The sequence below is a fragment of the Aedes aegypti genome, chromosome 3, assembly GCF_002204515.2.
Source record: "Aedes aegypti strain LVP_AGWG chromosome 3, AaegL5.0 Primary Assembly, whole genome shotgun sequence".
Lineage (NCBI taxonomy): Eukaryota > Metazoa > Arthropoda > Insecta > Diptera > Culicidae > Aedes > Aedes aegypti.
Window position 1 is genome coordinate 222295406 of NC_035109.1, and position 18194 is coordinate 222313599.

At 37.2% G+C, this 18194-nt stretch overlaps 1 protein-coding gene across 11 annotated transcripts in view; it reads left to right on the top strand.

Moving 5' to 3' along the window:
* The window catches only part of LOC110679519 (disco-interacting protein 2), a 207217-nt gene that overhangs the window by 110187 nt on the left and 78836 nt on the right, over positions 1-18194 (top strand). For all 11 annotated transcript variants that reach the window (XM_021854343.1, XM_021854345.1, XM_021854346.1 and 8 more), the window contains exon 3: positions 9376-9453. In XM_021854343.1, the coding sequence (XP_021710035.1) occupies positions 9376-9453 (78 nt within the window). The remainder of the gene's footprint in view (positions 1-9375; positions 9454-18194) is intronic.

Genomic DNA, 18194 nt, shown 5'->3' on the forward strand with positions numbered 1-18194 from the left:
AGAGTGACGTCATGGATGACTCACTAGCCGATCTAGGGATACAAGAAACTGTCGAAAGGCATTCAAATGTTAGTATTAAGCTCGATTTAATCAAGGCAAGTGGTCACTGGAAACCCTTGCAGGACTATTTGTAAATGTAATTTATGTATATTGTACAGTTAATAAAAGTTATGTGTTAAGTGTCAGTTTTACTCAAAATGAAGTGTTTTGGATACATCGGTGACTAGTTTGAAAGGCTGTACTTGATTTCCACATCCGTGCTAAAGAGCGCATAGACTGGATGGATTAGATCGAGGCTAGGATCCCCCCCCTTTCTCCTTGGATATACATACCGGTCCTTCCGAGGGCAAACCACATATTGCATTCGATGTTAGGGCTTGGACGAAGGAAGCTCCCCGACAGTTTTACTTGCACAATTGAACGCTCTGACAATTGTTACCCCTCGAGGCCTAGGAGCAATGCAGCTGGAAATAAATTGCAAACAATTCTCAAGGTTACATAAGACAAGTGATAGCATATATAGCTATCTCACTACTGCCTCATATTGAGTGCATTTAAGTATCAAATCAGCAGGTAAAACTTTTAAGCGATTCACTAATCTACTTGCTTTGGCCGCTCAACGACAACGCACTTAATACCCTTCTAATTGCATTCAATCACGGCGAGGGATGGAGATGTCCGTTCAAATCTGGAGTAGTTTTACACCCAAATACTGGCTGCACGACTTGAAAACAATCTTGAATGAAGACTTTACAAATATTGTCTAATATCGTTGTATATATGTACAAACAACGTAGGACTTTTATGCAGTATTTGTATTGAAGTATTAGATTTTTTGTTAGAAAACCTTACATTTTCTATATATGCAACAATTATATACATTTTTTGAATTAGGTTTTGTTTTAAGTCTTCTTCTTGCTTCTTGCTGGCGTTACGTCCCCACTCCCCCAAGTCGAGATAATTTCCAACCCGAAAAGATCCTCGACCGGTGGGATTCGAAACCACGACCCTCAGCTTGGTCATGCTGAATAGCTGAGCGTTTACCGCTATCTGGGCCCCAGTCTGGGGTTTTAAGTCTATCATCGTCTAATCACTATGAACAATGCGAGCGATCTAATAATGGTTGCAAACCGAACCGATGAACTATTTGAGAGAAACAATTCAGCACATTAACTCATCTATTGTTTCTCACTAGTCAGGTTCCATTCGACAAACTCGTATAGTTATATTTGATCATGATCAATCAGTCGGGGCCAACATCTGTTGCCTTCGTACCGAGGGGAAAAGCAAACATTGATGACCGTGAAAATTTAAAATCCTTCCCAACTGTTGTAGTTATTCCTACGATCATTAATCAGGCGATTAATGAGCGCTCATCATCGACGACCATAATTTCTGTGACTAATGGCTTCTTTCTTCTATTGTGAAGAATTCTGGATTGAGCTGGTACGTCACGCTTGATAGATGGTACAGAAGTAAATACACTTGTTTCAACTGGATCATGTGAAAAGCAATGAAAGCCACTGATTGATCCATCTTTAATACAATTAAGCAGGAATTTTGTGAGTTGCAAACAATCATCATGTTGATTGATGCTTAAGGTGCTGTATGAATTCAGTTTTCAGGATGGATTTGGAAAAAAGAAACTTCTTGTGAAATTTTTAATTTAGGATTTGTACAACGGGAAAGTAAGTCGCGTCAATCTTCACCTGTATCCGGTCTAGTATCACTTTCCATAAAATTTGGAAACTATGCTATCAACAGAAAATGTACCTACTTTAAAAAAAATAAGGAAGGAGAAATCTTCTATTTTTGCAAGTATGAAGAAAAAATATCCAAACTTTTTGCAATCGACTACAGATGACACGCAGGCATTGTCCTTTGGCGGAGAGGCCTGTGTCATCCGCAAACAAAGAATTTTGACATCCCTGAGGTATCTCAGGTAAGTCAGTTGTATAATATTGGTCCCAATATGCTGCCTTGAGGAACACCAGCTCTTACAGGAAGTCTCTCAGATCTGGAGTTCTGATAATTAACCTGAAGCCTGAAGTGTATGATTTGACAGATAACTTTGAATTATTCTAACAATGTATGTTGGAAAATTGAAGTTTTTTTTTTTAATTTTACGATCAAACCTTCATTTCAAACACTGTCGAATGCTTTTTCTATGTCTAGAAGAGCTAGACCAGTAGAATAGCCTTCAGATTTGTTGGAACGGATCAAATTTGTTACACGTAAAAGTTGATGAGTGGTCGAATGTCCATGGCGGAATCCGAACTATTCATTGGCAAAAATTGAATTTTCGTTGATGTGGGCCATCATTCTGTTCAAAATAACCTTTTCAAAATGTTTACTGATGGAGGAAAGCAAACTGATTCGAACTGGACGATAGCTTGAAACTTATGCAGGATTTTTGTCTGGTTTTAAAATTGGAACAACATTTTTCCATCTGTCAGGAAAATATGCTAATTGAAAACATTTGTTAAATCTTCTTCTTTCTGGCGTTACGTCCCAACTGGGACAGAGCCTGCTTCTCAGCTTAGTGTTCTTATGAGCACTTCCACAGTTATTAACTGAGAGCTTACTGTGCCAATGACCATTTTTGCATGCGTATATCGTGTGGCAGGTACGAAGATACTCTATGCCCTGGGAATCGAGAAAATTTCCTTCACGAAAAGATCCTCGACCAGCGGGATTCGAACCCACGACCCTCAGCATGGTCATGCTGAATAGCTGCGCGTTTACCGCTACGGCTATCCGGGCCCCGGATAATATATCAACTAAAAATGATAAACTACTTTCTGGAAGTTTCTTGATGAGGATGTAGAAAATTCCATCATCGCCAGGAGCTTTCATAATTTTGATTTTTTTAATAATAGTTCTCACTTCTTCCAAATTAGTCTCCAAGGAATTTTCGTACACGTTCTCTTGATTGAGAATATTTTAGAAGTCCTAAGTAACTTGATTTTCAATTGGACTAGTAAGTCCTAAATTAAAATTGTGGGCGCTTTCAAACTGCATAGCAAGTTTTTGAGCTTTTTCGCAATTAGTAATAATTTGTTTTTCTCTTTCAATACCGGTATTGGCTTCTGAGGTTTTTTTTCAAAATTTTAGATAATTTTCAAAAGGGCTTAGAGCCAGGGTCCAATTGAGAAATTTTATTTTAACAATTTTTGTTTGTTAATTGTGCAAAACGTTTCTTGATTTCTTTCTGCAAATCCTGCCACATAATTGTCATAGCAGGATCGCGAGTGCTTTGAAATTGCCTTCTCCTCACGTTTTTAAGACGGATCAAGAGTTCAAGATCATCGTCTACAAACACGGATTCAAATTTTACTTCACATTCTGGAATTGCAATGCTTCTGGCTTCAACAATGGAATTTGTTAACGTTTCAAGAGCATTGTCAATATCAAGTTATAGTTGTAAAGGAATATTAACATCAAGATTAGAGTCAATAAATGTTTCATATATATTCCAGTCGGCTCGAAAATAATTGAGAGTGGAGCTGATAGGATTGAGGATCGCTTCTTGGGATATTTGAAATGTAACAGAGACATGGTCAGAATCAAAATAAGCATGAGTAATCAGTTGGCTACAAAGGTAACTAGAGTCGGTTAAGACCAAATCAATCGTAGATGGATTTCTGGAACCTTTCCATGACCGGATATTATCTTTCATCTGCCTGCATGAGCCCCGACGATTCGCCTACGCGAAGGGCAAGCCCAAAAATTTGACTTATAATTGCCCCTAATTGCCCCTAATAATTGACGACCTTAGCGTGAGAAGAACCTCCGCAAATCATGGCATTAAAGTCACCAATGACAAAATTTTTTGACTTATTGCGAGTCAATTTTCGCAAGTCAGTTTGGAGCAAATTAACTTGCTGTCAAGAGCATTGAAAAGGCAAATAGGCAACTATGAAAGTATATTTACCAAGCTGTGTTTCAACAGAAACACCTAAAGTTTCAAAAACTTTCGTTTCAAATGACGAAAACAGTTGATGTTTTATATGCCTATGCATGATGATTTCAACCCCCCACATGCCCCATCAAGTCGATCATTACGATAAACAAAAAAAATAGTATCTCTTTTGAGTTTAGATCCAGGTTTTGAATACGTTTCGGTAATAACTGGTATATGCACGTTATTAGCTGTAAGAAAATTAAACAGCTCGTCCTCTTTACCGTTCAAGGAACGAGCATTTAAATTTAAAATATTTAAATTATTATTTGGATCCATTAGAAAAACGTAATCCAATAACAATTTGATTAGTAAATTTTACACCAACTTGGACTGCTTCAGTCATAGTGGTGGCTTTGAACAGTGCATCAATCATTAAATTCAACTGTTGCATCAATCATTAGATTCAATTGTTCAGTTAGAAAATTATAATCAGAGGCAGACATATTACTTGAAGTGGATACATTTTCTGATGATTTTCCGTTAGAATTTTCGGTAGACGAAGAGGCGGAGTAGAAGTTTTCTGTGGCGGCAGGGTTTTTTTCCGTTTGATTTGAAACAATTAGAATGGGTACTCATAGTATGAATAGGCGAGGAGTTCAAATTACCTGCTGCGATATCGGCAAAGGATTTTCCTTGGGTAGATACATTCGAAATTAAAAGATTCGAACGGCTACCCGACGGAATAACATTAGTTTGTAAATGAGCATGATTATAATCCACCTGATGGGTATGATTCCTATTCAAGCGGTCGTTAACTGAAAAATGAACATTATATTCGATACTCTACCAGGGGAATTCCGGAAACGACCGTTATCGTAACGGATATTATCTTTCATCTGCCTGCAAGAGCCTCGACGATTCGCCTACGCGAAGGGCAAGCCCAAAAATTTGACTTATAATTGCCCCTAACTGCCCCTAATAATTGACGACCTTAGCGTGAGAAGAACCTCCGCAAATCATGCATTTAGCATCCATGCGGCAATTTTTTTTCCATGAACCCACTTTTGGCACCAACGTCACTGAGTGGGGTGCTGGTAATTTCCTCCAGGTTTCTGGAAATGTTCCCATGTCACACGGACATCGAACATAAGTCTAGCTTTTTCCAAAGCTTTAATATTATTTAGATCTTTTTTGTTAAAGTGAACTAAATAATATTCTTGAGAAAGCCCTTTCCGAACAATGCCAGATTGGGTTCTCTTTTTCATAATAATTACTTGGACTGGGGAAAATCCAAGTAAATCATTGATTCCATTTTTGATCTCTTCAGGTGACCCATAGTCACTTGAGAGACCTTTCAAGACAACTTTGAACAAACGTTCAGTTTTGTCGTCATAAGTAAAAAAAAATTGTGCTTCTTCTCTTCAAGATGTTTGAGAAGAAGTTCGCGATCTTTAAGAGTTTCCGGCAAAAGGCGACAGTCTCCTTTCTTTGTGATTTGGAAGGAAACCTTGATTCCCCTAATGGAGTTCAAGATCTCCTGTTTAAATCCCCCAAATTCGGAACAACTGACCACGATAGTCGGCACTCTTTGCTTCCTCACTTGAATCAAAGAGCCTGGGCTAGAGGCTGCTTCGATTTGGTGTTCGAAAAATTTGTCTAGAGCATCGAACTGATTGCTCATTTCGATGCAATTACTAACATTATACATTTCACCCACATTCTTTCCACGTGTAGTGACAGTTTTAAATGCCACTTTTTTGGAAGGAAGTTGTGAATTCAGAGATTCACCCTTCCTTTTGTTTGTTGTTGATACCATGTTTAATTAATAAACGAAATGAGACATGACCTTCGAGAGGTTTTTTCCCAAGACGGTGTCCAAGAAGGATTACCACCGCTAGCTTTCGCCAACGGGTCCAACGAAAAATCGAAGGCACGGGTCCAAACAAGGACCGCAAAGGGATCAATAGTAGAAAAAATAGTACTGAATTTCATGTATGCACAGCACGAAGGTACGATGCGCACTGTGTCACTATGACCTTTATTTTCATTAGTGACTGTGTAACCAGTACAATGATGCGCTATTTTTCGATGACCCATAGGGCTCTTACAATTAAGCGTGTCGTTCACCAAGACGAATCATGTAATTCAACCCTTTCCTATTTTCCAAGCTCCCAGTGTTTTCTCGTCGAAGTGCAGAGGACTCAACGTCTTCCATAAAGCGAGAAACACGTCAACATTTCCCTCCCATCCCAAATTGACCTGCATTTGGACGAAGCCGGCGCCAGAAATGTTTAGTACAAAGAATTGGAACTCCAATACTCGCACATTGAGGGTGCAACCAAGTAGTGTCCGTTGGTGCCTTGTGCAAGTATATTTGTTCTTGCAATAACGTACTAGCAATTACTGGTAGTCAATCACGCTCATGGTCATACTCAACACTCAGGAGACATTCGGGAGCTGGCTTTGACAAAGTGGCCATTTTTGCATTCATATATCATGTGGCAAGTACGATGCCTCTATGCCCACTGAAGTCAACGATGTTTCCATTTCGAAAAGATACTGGACCGACCTGGAATTGAACTCAGACACCTTCAGCATGGCTTTGCATTGTAGCCGCGAACTCTAACCACTCGACTAAGGAAGGCCCATGGGTCCATGGGTCATTAAAATAATCTTCAAAAGGGCTGCACTATTATACAAATTATATACGATATCAAACACATTGAAATATCCAATATCGATCCATAAATTTACCTAATTATGATCACTTATACGACCCTACCCAGCAGCGGTAGAGGCATTCCACGCTCGACCACAAAGCGTTCCACCCACGGGCGCCAATCGAACCGCGATTTATATTCCAATCAGCTCCGATCTGTGTCGTGTGTGCATCCGTATAATCCGCCAATAAATCTACTAATCCACCTCCCAGACTGATCCCAGCTGCGACGACGACGACGACAACTAAAAAGCGTTGACATGTGTGGTTGTTCTCTAGTGAATTAGAACAAAGAATAAATTTGAACTGGATTTGAAAGTGAAATGCACTCCAAGGAATGGAGATCAGCCAAGCCCTTATGCTCTAAAATTTGATGATTCATAAGGTTTTGTCTTGATCTGGTGAGTGCTAGTGTGCCAAACCTCAAAACATTTCTTCGTATGAATAGAATTTTTAACATATCGTTTGAATTGAATCCCACCTCCGCGAATCAGGAGTGCCCATAGCGGCAATGACAAGTCCAATTCTCATCCACCTGCCAACTTTTGTCACCAATTGGTAGAGCAAACCGCAAATCGAGTGGATCTCGTTATTTATGCAATCAACGTCTCGCGTTCGCAAAGGTTTATTTCTCCTTCTATCAAATGTCCGCCGCGATGTGGCATCTCCTTGTATTGCTTATTGGTCGTAAAATGACTTTGGTTTACTGGGAGTTCGGTTTTGCGTCGTCCGATAGATTTTGCTCACAATTTCGCGCATGTTTTCGTCGCCGGAGATTTTTGTTTTGTTTTTTCCTGTTTTGGAGCGTCTTGCTGGGTAGTGCTTCGTGAAGCCCAAGCAGGACAGTTTTTACATTCAGAAATGGAATAGTGAAAAGTGAAAAATCAAAAAGTGATTTGTTTGATTTGTGTCCTCAGTACTGTTGGTTTTTGGCAGCCCTAAGTTCACCGAACCATCCGGAAGTGACAGGCAGCACATAAATTTAGAGAATCAATCCGGTGAGTTTGTTCCAGTGTGATACTTTTTCTTTTGTGAGCCTTCCGGATCGTTTTTGTCCGCGTCGTGGAACTTCTGATCGTTTCTTGAACGGAAAATGTTATTTTCGGAGTTTGATAATTATGTTCAGATTGCGCATTCTGTCCGGGCGGGTGTTACGCAACTAACAATCGGTTGTGGATGCTTTTTAACCGTTCGATGACCCTGGAGGGATCGATTCTGCTTTTCATATAATTTTGAGCAGAAAAACCGACTGTGTTATCCCAGGGTGTTTAGTTCGAACGCGCTTCCTTTCGTTTTTCGATTATCTAAAAATACAGTACCACCCAGTACAGTTTTTCAATAGGCGTGATTTTTTTTTTTTACGCGTATCGTTATTTTATACAATCCGATGACCCTGGAGGGATCGGTTTTGCTTTTTATTGGTTATTGAGCAAAAATATTACTGCACAATCGACAAGCATTTCGCGAAATACTATTTATACTATAAATAAGCTATTGTTTTCTCTTTTGATTGCCGGCATTCAAAAGATTAATTTGAAAACGCTTAAACAACAACTATTTATGGTCTATCGCCAGCTTTCTAGGCGAATCCTGACAATATACCTTCCCCAACCTCCAACTCCGTAGCACTTATGAGGGTGTCGCTGAGTCGGTGGCCTCTCATTAAGTAAGTGCTACATCAACATTTCCTTCCCCTATCCCAAGTTACGGTAAAGATGGGCGTGGCCGGGAATAGCGATATTCATGCTTTTAGTATTCTTGTTTATGATTTGAACAAGGTATACTCCCCTGCCTTGTTTTTGAAAGTAGTCAGGATGAGATTATTAAAAAGAAACATGAATGTTGCTAGTATCCAATCTACGAAGTATACCGTAACTACGCTAACGCTAACGCTAACGCTAACGCTAACGCTAACGCTAACGTAAAATGACTTTGGTTTACTGGCTGTAATCACATCATTATCTGGTGCTATTAAGTTAAATGGTTTACGCTTTGATTTCCTGACAGCAGCGTGTGGTACAAATCGTTGGCGACACAACAGCCGGTGATTCGTATTATGTTACCTGAAACGGGTTCACTCCTACGCTTTCGCTATAGCTTGCCGGCTAGTTTCCCCCTAGAGAGATGTTATCGAAACCGCGGTTGGGACCGGAGCTGAATTACGAAATGGGAAACGGTGGCCTTGAACCTCTATGTCCAACGACGGACGAAAGGTGTTGGCTTCCTACGCCTGGTTACCACTGGGGTAACAAGAAATTTTAATTTTGGAGGGGGTCCAGCGTATTCTGGAGATGGTGGTGTAACATCCAATTCAGTTATATTGTCTCGTTGCAGTACTCAAAAATTACCTTGAGAGATTTATCTATTTGTGCTTCAAAGATCTCTGCAGAACTCTGCGGGCCCAGATAGCCGTAGCTCACAGGCACAGAGCTTACTCTATGCCCAGGGAAGTCAACGTCCATTACGAAAAGATCCGGGATCGACCGGGAATCGAATCCAGACACCTTCAGCATGGCTTTGTTTTTTAGCTGCGGACTCTAACCACTCGACTAAGGGAGGTCCCTAGATTTTTGTACATGAACGTTTTTTTTTTAGATTCCTTAAGATTTTTTTCAATTCTCATGAAACGTTTCTAGGGGGCTTTGGCCCCCTGTTCCTACGCCCATACTGTTTGCGACACGAGTTCGCAAAGTTCCCGGAATGAGAAACTGATGGCTGAACTAATTTCTTTTCTTTTTTTATTTTCTTCCAGGTGACATCACTCAGAAAGGATACGAGAAGAAGCGAACGAGACTGCTGCAGCCATATCTTGCAAAAAATTCACAACAAGGTAATGCATCCTGCCCTGTCGAGATAATCTTGACAACTTTAGGTATAACTTGTATGTAGTACGTAAGTCAAACTCCACATGTAGGTCATTTGTAAAATCGTCCAACAGAGAGGCAGGTCAGTCGTCTGCAAGCGCCGAAAGTTGCAATCAATTGACGGTAACGGCATAAACATTCCAGCCTTTTGTTGGAAATTAATCTTACAGGTCTTTTTCTTGCTCGTCGGAAAGGGAAGAAGGGGGATATGACGGTAATACCGGTGCGCCGCGAGCTTCGCCACATTTGATGTTCATTCACTCGTTCTCGCCTTTTTCGGCAACAAACAACAATAAACGACCGTAAGGCATTCGATGATAAATGGCGACTTCTTAACGGTTCAACGGAACTTACTTTAGTATCGTAGATTGAGGTGGAACTTGGCAAGTTTTGTTTCATTCAGAAATGTATGCTTCAATTCGAATTCTATAACTTTACCCATTGGTGTAAATAAGGGGGAGAAGGCTAGAAGCAACCTTCCATAGGATGATTTTAATCCCATCAAATAAATTGAAATTTTTGAGCAAGGTATGCACCATGCTTATGGAAATGCTTGATTGAATGGCGCAAGCTCCCTCTAGCATTAAGATTGCATATCAAATGAATGCAGTGGGTTATATTATAAGAATGACACGTTACCCCATGTGTCTGCATTGCAGAATTCGTTCTTATTTGGTTTTAAATCACGATCAAAACAAGCGAAGAAGCAAATAGCTCATCGGCAACGTTTCGCATGTTGTAAGCTTGATAAATAACAGCAGCGAACAGTGGTGCATTTTGAACTGAACGCGAGCCAAAAGTGAACCGAGCCCGAGCCAAATTTGCACTTGAACGTAGTAGTCAATGAACTTACGAGCAAGAGCTTGCCGTTGCTCAAGAACGGCCCGTTCAGTTCACAATAATGATTGGAGCTCCCACTTGAGAAATGAATGTATAAATCGTCGTAATGTATCATGCATGTAGAAATCATACAGCCCTTGATATTATGCACATCAAAAACATAACTTTGACCTGGATTTTGTCGTAAATCAGTCAAAACTGCTTGCGTTCATTTTTCGGCTCGCACGGGTTCATATTTTTGAACTGCTCAATGTTTAAGCCTACTTGATCGCTGCGTTCAACAAAATGAACTGGAACGCGAACTGAACGCGTTCAAATGCATCACTGCCAGCGAAGGAGAGCCCCAAAGAGAGAGCGATGATAAAACCCGTTTTTTTCGCTTATTTGCCTTAGGTGTTTGATTTTACTGACAGCATGCGGATCATGATTGTTATAGAGAGCGATGAGTGGAGATATTCTCAATTTTCTCAGAATTATATTTCTGCCCATGATTAGTTCTCGCTGAAACCCGCCAAGAGCACTTTATTTAATTAATAAAAAACTGCTGATCCAGACGGCAGCGTGGTAGTTTTCAAGCGTCTAAAAGTGTATTTGACTGAATATCTTAAAGAAAAATTGCGCCATTGCCAGTATAAGTTGTGCACAAAAAAGACATTGATTTTCGTAGCTGTGTACCAAAAAAACCTACACCAGACAGTTATAGTTCGACAAAACATAGGACAAAGAACGAAAACTATATTTACCCCCTGAGGAAGACACAATACCCGTGTCGAAACGTCGGGCAAATAAGCACCTCGTTTTATCTTAATAAAGAATGTGTTGCCGGAAAATTAAGATTAGCACATACAGTCGACACTTCACAAATTACATCAAATTTGTTTAAAATCAAAACTAGTTTTAGTTAGGAGCAAGCATGGAAAACACTCACTCAGTTATTGCGTTTCCCTCACTTGCTTCCACGCACAGTCGGGAGCGAGAAATCCGTTTCTTTAACCAAGTCAAACGTTTCCAGTGCCCATTTTGCTTCTTCGGCGCGCACTAAGCGAAACAAAAAACAGCAACTGATTGAGCCGCTATCGATTCTGAAAACCGAAAGCTACCGAATGATTGTTTACATTCTGATTCCGTTCGAGTGGCATTCGGGTTTGAGGGCTGATGAGCGTTCACTGACTGGCAATCAACACCAGTGAGTGGGAATCCGCTCAGTCAGTTCAATGCGTTCGGCGAATGGATGCTAAATGCGTTCACTCGACTCTCACAGATACAGGTGTATTGGTATTCACTTCTCTTCGTGTTCTTTCCGATTCTCGCTTTTACACAATCGTTTTCGACGCTTTCATCCGACACTCCACCCGGTACGGTTCAGCTATCACTGAATGTTCGGTAGCACTAGATTTTTAGCTATTTTTTATCGATGGTGAGTGAGTGAATTTTCCCATACTCGGTTAAGAGTAGATTTTCTCAAAAAAAATTTCAAATTTTGCTATAAAAAATCTTTGTTTGACCATAACTTTATGCATACCTAGCCGATTCTAAATCTTTTTATATGCTTTTGAAGTTAATTTAGTTGTTTTCAAACTGTGTAAAAAAAAATTTTATCTAATAAGTGGTTTTGACTTAGTTATTTAACAAAAACTACCCAAAATCATATTTTTTCAATAAAAAAAACTTTTTTTTAATATTTAAGTTTTTTTTTGCCATACATTACCTTTTCACTATTCAACTAAAGATCATAAGTCATCTTATCATAAATACGAGTTGAAGTGATATTTTATTTCATACAAAAATATTTTTGAGGTTACATTATTCAAAATTATTGCAAAGACATTTTCAAATGTTAAACAAATAAGAAAAACCAGTTTCAGCTTTAGTAATAACGTTTAATTGGCGAAAAACTAAAATAAATGGTATTTTTCGTTAAAAAAACATGTTTTTGTGCAGTTTTTGTTAAAACACTAGGGTAAGTGTTCCCTTAGTTGTGGGTGTTCCTATAGTTGCGGTAGTGCCGTTTCCACTGATATTATTACATTAGCCACAGAACCGACACTGCCAATCGACGTATTGATTTGTTGATACACGGAATAGTTGAAAAGAGCGTTCAAATTGCTGTAAAACTGATGAATATCACTCTAAAATTGATAAACTTTTTCTAACTTGCACCAATAGTTGTGGTAAAGTGTTTCTATAGTGGAGGATCCCATAAGGAAACAACGGATACCGCAACTATAGGAACACAAATTAAAAATATACCTCAACTAAAGGAACAGTGTACCAATAGTGGAGGTATAACTTTTCACTGACATGCAGTGGATTACTACGATGAAATCATTTTTCTCATTAAGTCAATGGCCGTTACTTCCCGTTACAACATTAACATGCACATTTATTAAATGAAGTTCAATCGTGCTTAGTACCTCCACTATTGGTACATCTACCCTAAGTCGGCTAAAAAAAAATTTCAAATCAGTCCGTTTTGTTTTAGACAGATCAAACTGTAATATAAATTATACGGTTGAAATGATTTTCAATATTAACATATTTGTTCAAATACTCTACTCACATTTTTAGTTTCCAATTCCTCCTTTTTAGCTATCCTCCTAATGCCTTCCACAATATATAATAATTCCCTTTTTCATAATTAAATTCAATAATTTTGTTGTTGCTCAACATCAAACCTAAAAAAAACTTACAAACGATGATTGAATTCTGTTCCACTATGCAGTTGAACCATGCACCGTCCTACGTGCCTCGTATCTGTGGTTGATTTTAATATTTACATTTATAATCGTCGAAACTTGATATGTGTGATCAACTGACCTGTATCTCTGCAAGAATAGAATTATTACAAACAACGATATCTCAAACACTAACTTTTTATAAAGATACAACCAACTTTCCGCACTTTAATCTTCTATCAATCTACTTTTCTTCCATGTTTATGTTTTTATTTATATCGCTTTTCACAATCTTCTCTCTCCTTCTCTCTTGACACTTCTGCTCCCGCCAACTAACACTCACATCCCTTCTCACGTCTCATCGGCCATCGTGAGATGGCATAGGCACCGTCCAGTGATGCCAGAACAGTATTCATGAAGTTATGGTCAAACAAAGATGACTTTTCTTAGTAGAATGAGGAAAAATTTGGAGAAATCTGCTTTTAACTAAGACTAATTTAGATTTCTTGTTCCACAAGCTTTTCATAAATTTAATTTTGTAAATAATGGTTCCAAAAGTATCAAAATCGCCTTCAAAACGCTTGCGCCACCTCTAAATCTTAATTACTTCTTGGCTCAAAATTTGAGGTTTCTCTTTTTATGTGATTGGAATTCAGTAGAGCACACGAATTTTTGGATTTGAGAACATTCGAAAAATAAGCCACACCCTAATGTACAGTTAAGTTGTGGAGAATCTTCTCTTGTCAACTGGTAACACAATTTCACTAGATTTAAATAAAGCTAAAAAAGATAGCAAACTTGAATATTCAGTAATACTGAAGGGAATAAAAAATGCTGCCATATGAGATATTTAAATTTGTGTTTACCGTTTTGATTTATATTACGGACAGCTTCAAATTTCGGACACTCTGTATGGATAACATTTCACATGATATGTGCCAATTTTTGCCTAAGTTCTAACATTCGAGGCTCATTTCTATAAGTATTTTCCATAGATATCTAGAAAAAAAAATAACCAACTGCCTTAGACGTATCTTTAGAGAATTCCATATCAAATCGGTCAGTCCCAGAAAATTTTGACTCAAGAATAACTTTTGAAAATGGCCTATAAGTTTATGCATGCAATTTATTTGAAAAATTCTGACTCCGAAACTGTTGATTTTAGAGAAAAATGTTCTATGAAGAAGTTGTAGCGAACCATTTGGACTACAAAAAAAAAATAATACAAACTGAAAAAATGTTTAATTTTTCATTCAAAATAAAATTTAAATTTTAAATTACACAAAAACCCCATTTTTAATATTCTTTTTTATTTTCACCATAGAATTTTGATAGGAAACAGATGTTTAAGACAATGTTTCATGATGGAGAAATTTCTAATAAAAATGTTTTTCTAAGAACAACTTTTGGTCAATTTTTAAAATTTTGAATTTTTGTCAAAATAAATACGTTCTGATGATACAATATTAATCTTTAAATCATTCTAAACTATAATGATTATCATGATCACCTCGCAAAAAGTAGCCATTTTTGAATTATATCAAGTTTAATGCAATAAATGATTATTTAAATAATAAAATAGGCCATTTTCACTAGTTTTTCGCGATTCTTCTTCATCATAAAATTCTCCATAATGAAACTTTGTCCCAAACATCTTTTTCCTATCAAGATTCTATGGGAAAATTTTAAAAAATATTAAAAACGGGGATTTTGTGTAATTTAAAATTTAAGTTTTATTTTCCATGAAAAAAAAATATATTTATATCAGTGTACATTTTTTGTACTCCAAATGGTTCGCTACAAGTTAACAGATTACTGTGTGTATATTTTCGTAGCTCGGAAATCAAAAAGATTTTATTTTTGACTTGAAGCTTGGACCTTGCCTTGGACCACAATACGCATAACGGGAAAGTTTTTTATGACTTTTGAACCATTTTTGTGAATATAAAAAATTGCATGGGTCTCATTTAATGTGTAATCGAAAAATTCGTACATTTTATATTTTTCCCAATCAACTAATCACGGAAGAAGAGCCAGAACTTTTTTTTCCGTTAGCTACACCGAAAATAAAATCTATTTCAGAAAAAATATAATTTTCATAATGTTTGAAGTACCGTCAAAGCTTAAATTTTTATTATTGTCAACTATCGGAAGCCAGAAGAGGCTACCAGTAACAAAAAAATAAATAAAAAAAAGGATGTTCAAGAAGTAAAATTCGATAAATCAATAACCGAAATTAATGAATTCAAGAATGAGAATAAATCATTGGTCAAAATGTACTTAAATAGCAAAAAAGAATTATTTAGATTGAAAATTAATATTTGAGTATCAAAGAGTCAAGTTTCATTCCTGGAATATCTGCATTTTTTTCCAGATATTTTTACATAAATATGTGCTGTTATTTCAATTGGGCCTATCTGACATGAGCGATTTCTCTTCATCGATCCTCTCTTTCGCTAGATGAATTTGAAATATTTCTTGTCAATGAAGCAATACAAAGTGATTCTTCATCCTACAGCACAAAAATATGGTATGAAAAGAGAATCAGTTCTCTGCAATAGCGCAAAGAGAGCATCGATGAAGAGAAATCGATGAATGCAGATAAGCCCTTATGAAAAAAACAACACAGTAATGAGTCAAACAATGTCTCAATAATTCTCTCTAAAGTTTATTCAGATGTTTATTCTTGAAGCACCACCGATATGGTTTGAATCCCTACAAAAAAATGTATAGGTTTTCTAGGAACATGTCCCAACAATTCCTCAAAATATTTGATGAGGAATTCTCTAGAAAATTCTTCCAGAACTGGCTTTTAGTTATGCTTCGATGATTCATTTTTGATTATTACGCATCATTGCAGTACCGGGTACCTCCGTTGGTTTGGCCACAATTAATCTGAACACTTTTTAGTTTGTACCCCGCTAATTTGCTCATCGTTCAGACTAAAAATTGTTCTAACGTCATTTAGCTCATGGAACGGAGTAATGTGAAATGTAATACGGTGGAACGGAACGCAGAATCAAAACAAAACATTGAAAGAGGTAACCAAAAACACTGTTCTAGGGTGACTAGAAGTTCAAATTGAAAATGAATCCCGATGGTTTGCATGATGAGGTATCGTTCAAATTAGCGGGGGTGAACGGTATTTCTCGGGGAAAATTTAACGATTCTGCAGAAGAGTTCTTCTGGGGTGTTTTTAGAGGTATTCTTAGATAAATACTTGTAGTAATAATTCATATGAAACAATTCCTAATATATCTCGGAATGAACTCTTAGAAAAATCACGAAAAAAATAGATGAATATCTCGGTAAATCGTGAATTGATTGAACTATTTAGGCAAAATTTTTTGGACAAACTTTGGTATGATTCCTTAAGGAAATGAATATACCGTTTTGTCTCAAATTATAACACTTGCACTCTGTATTTGTACGGCGATTTGGTTGAAATACGTCACAAAATTGACAGGGAATGGCAGTCAATTGCAATTCAATTGCACGCTTGTTTTGCAAAAAAAAAATGTTAAATACGATTTATTCGTGATTTTCGGAATTTTCACAAATATTGCTAAATTATGTCTATCAGATAAGGCCAGTCACTGCTGGCCTTAAGCAACGTTTGCTAGGAAAAAGTCGAAGAAATTCCTAATGAAATTGAAATTATCCGAAATATCTACAGCTACGAGGAAAAATCTGAAAAAAAGAAATCGTAGAGAAATTCTTAGAGCAATAACTGGAAAATACTCAACTAAAAATACTTTTTGATCTTTGTCAAGAGCAATGCTTGGAAATATCGTAAGTGAAATTACCATTCTATGTTTTAGAACATTTTTCGAATGATATTTGTACAACTTCGTCAAAAATCTTGGTAAGAATTTCCGTTGAAATTTCTACAAGAATTTCTGGAATATATAAGATTTTCTGTTTTCGTATTTGACCAATTGAAGAGTTGTCCTTAGAGAATTCTTGGGAGAACACCAGAGAAAAAAAAAGAAGTTCTGGTGGAAATTCTGAAAGAATTCTACCTGACGTATCTCTGGATAAATAATTTGATTGTTCCTGATTGCAAAGTAATCTGCGCAATCTTGTTTTTTTGGAGTTAAGTCCTAAAGGTGAGTATTTTTAAGAGCACTTTACAGTTATTACCTTAGATCTTTCTTTGCAATCCCTCCTAGATGAGGGAGGCCATTGGCCGAAATCTCGTTAATAAAGGAAAAAAATTGTTTGCAATGTCAAGAAAATTTCATTACAAGGTTGAAGACTATTCATCCGAGAAAAAAAAACTCGCATGTCATTGTAAGTAATGCAGGTGCCCAAGTGGTTCTTTACCTTATCTTGAGGAAATATTGACTGAAAATATTTAAAAAAAGTAAGAGGTTGTTTCCGAGATACGACCGCCAAGTTGACGTTGGATAACGTTAGCTTCTTCTATTTTCTGATTTAGGACCGTCACGAACTTATGAAAGATTTACCTAGAAATCTAAAAATCTAATCAATTTTCAAACTATTTGTTGCATGTCAATTCTGATCTATTATGGATATTAAGTGTTATTATTTGGTTGGTTCGGTTAACACTTCAACACCGATAGAACCGGTCGATGGAAGAAGAAGCATGGGCGGTAACTTTTGCTCTCCAAATAAACAGAGAAAGAGTTTTGGGTGATCTGTTTGTAGTATGAAAATGATGTCCGTAATAGGGAATCACCAAACCATCACCAAACTCGCAACTAATCAATGATCATGACTGCGATAATTGACAAGGAAATTATGAATGAAATGGATCACTTGGGAAATGCGACCGTTCCTTATGAATAATCCCAGAGATAATCATATTCTTTAGTCCTTACATTTAATAGATGGAAATAATATCCTTAGGGGCCATCCATTTATTACATAAAGGTTCATGGGGGGAGGGGGTTTCAGATTTGTCACGCGCCATACAATTTATATTTTAATTTATTTTTATTTCTATACAAAAATCAGAGGGGCTGTGTACAAGACCCGATTGCATGACGTTAACTACGCTGCGTCCTCGGAAACAGCTTCAAATTGCCGTATTGTCAATTATTCGTAATAAATCAATTATTGTATGATGCTATGAGATGAATTAAGAGATTATAGCAAGTATGTGGTAAACACATTAGGGAATATTATACAAATAACTCTTTAAAACACATTTGTTGGCTCTGAAAAGT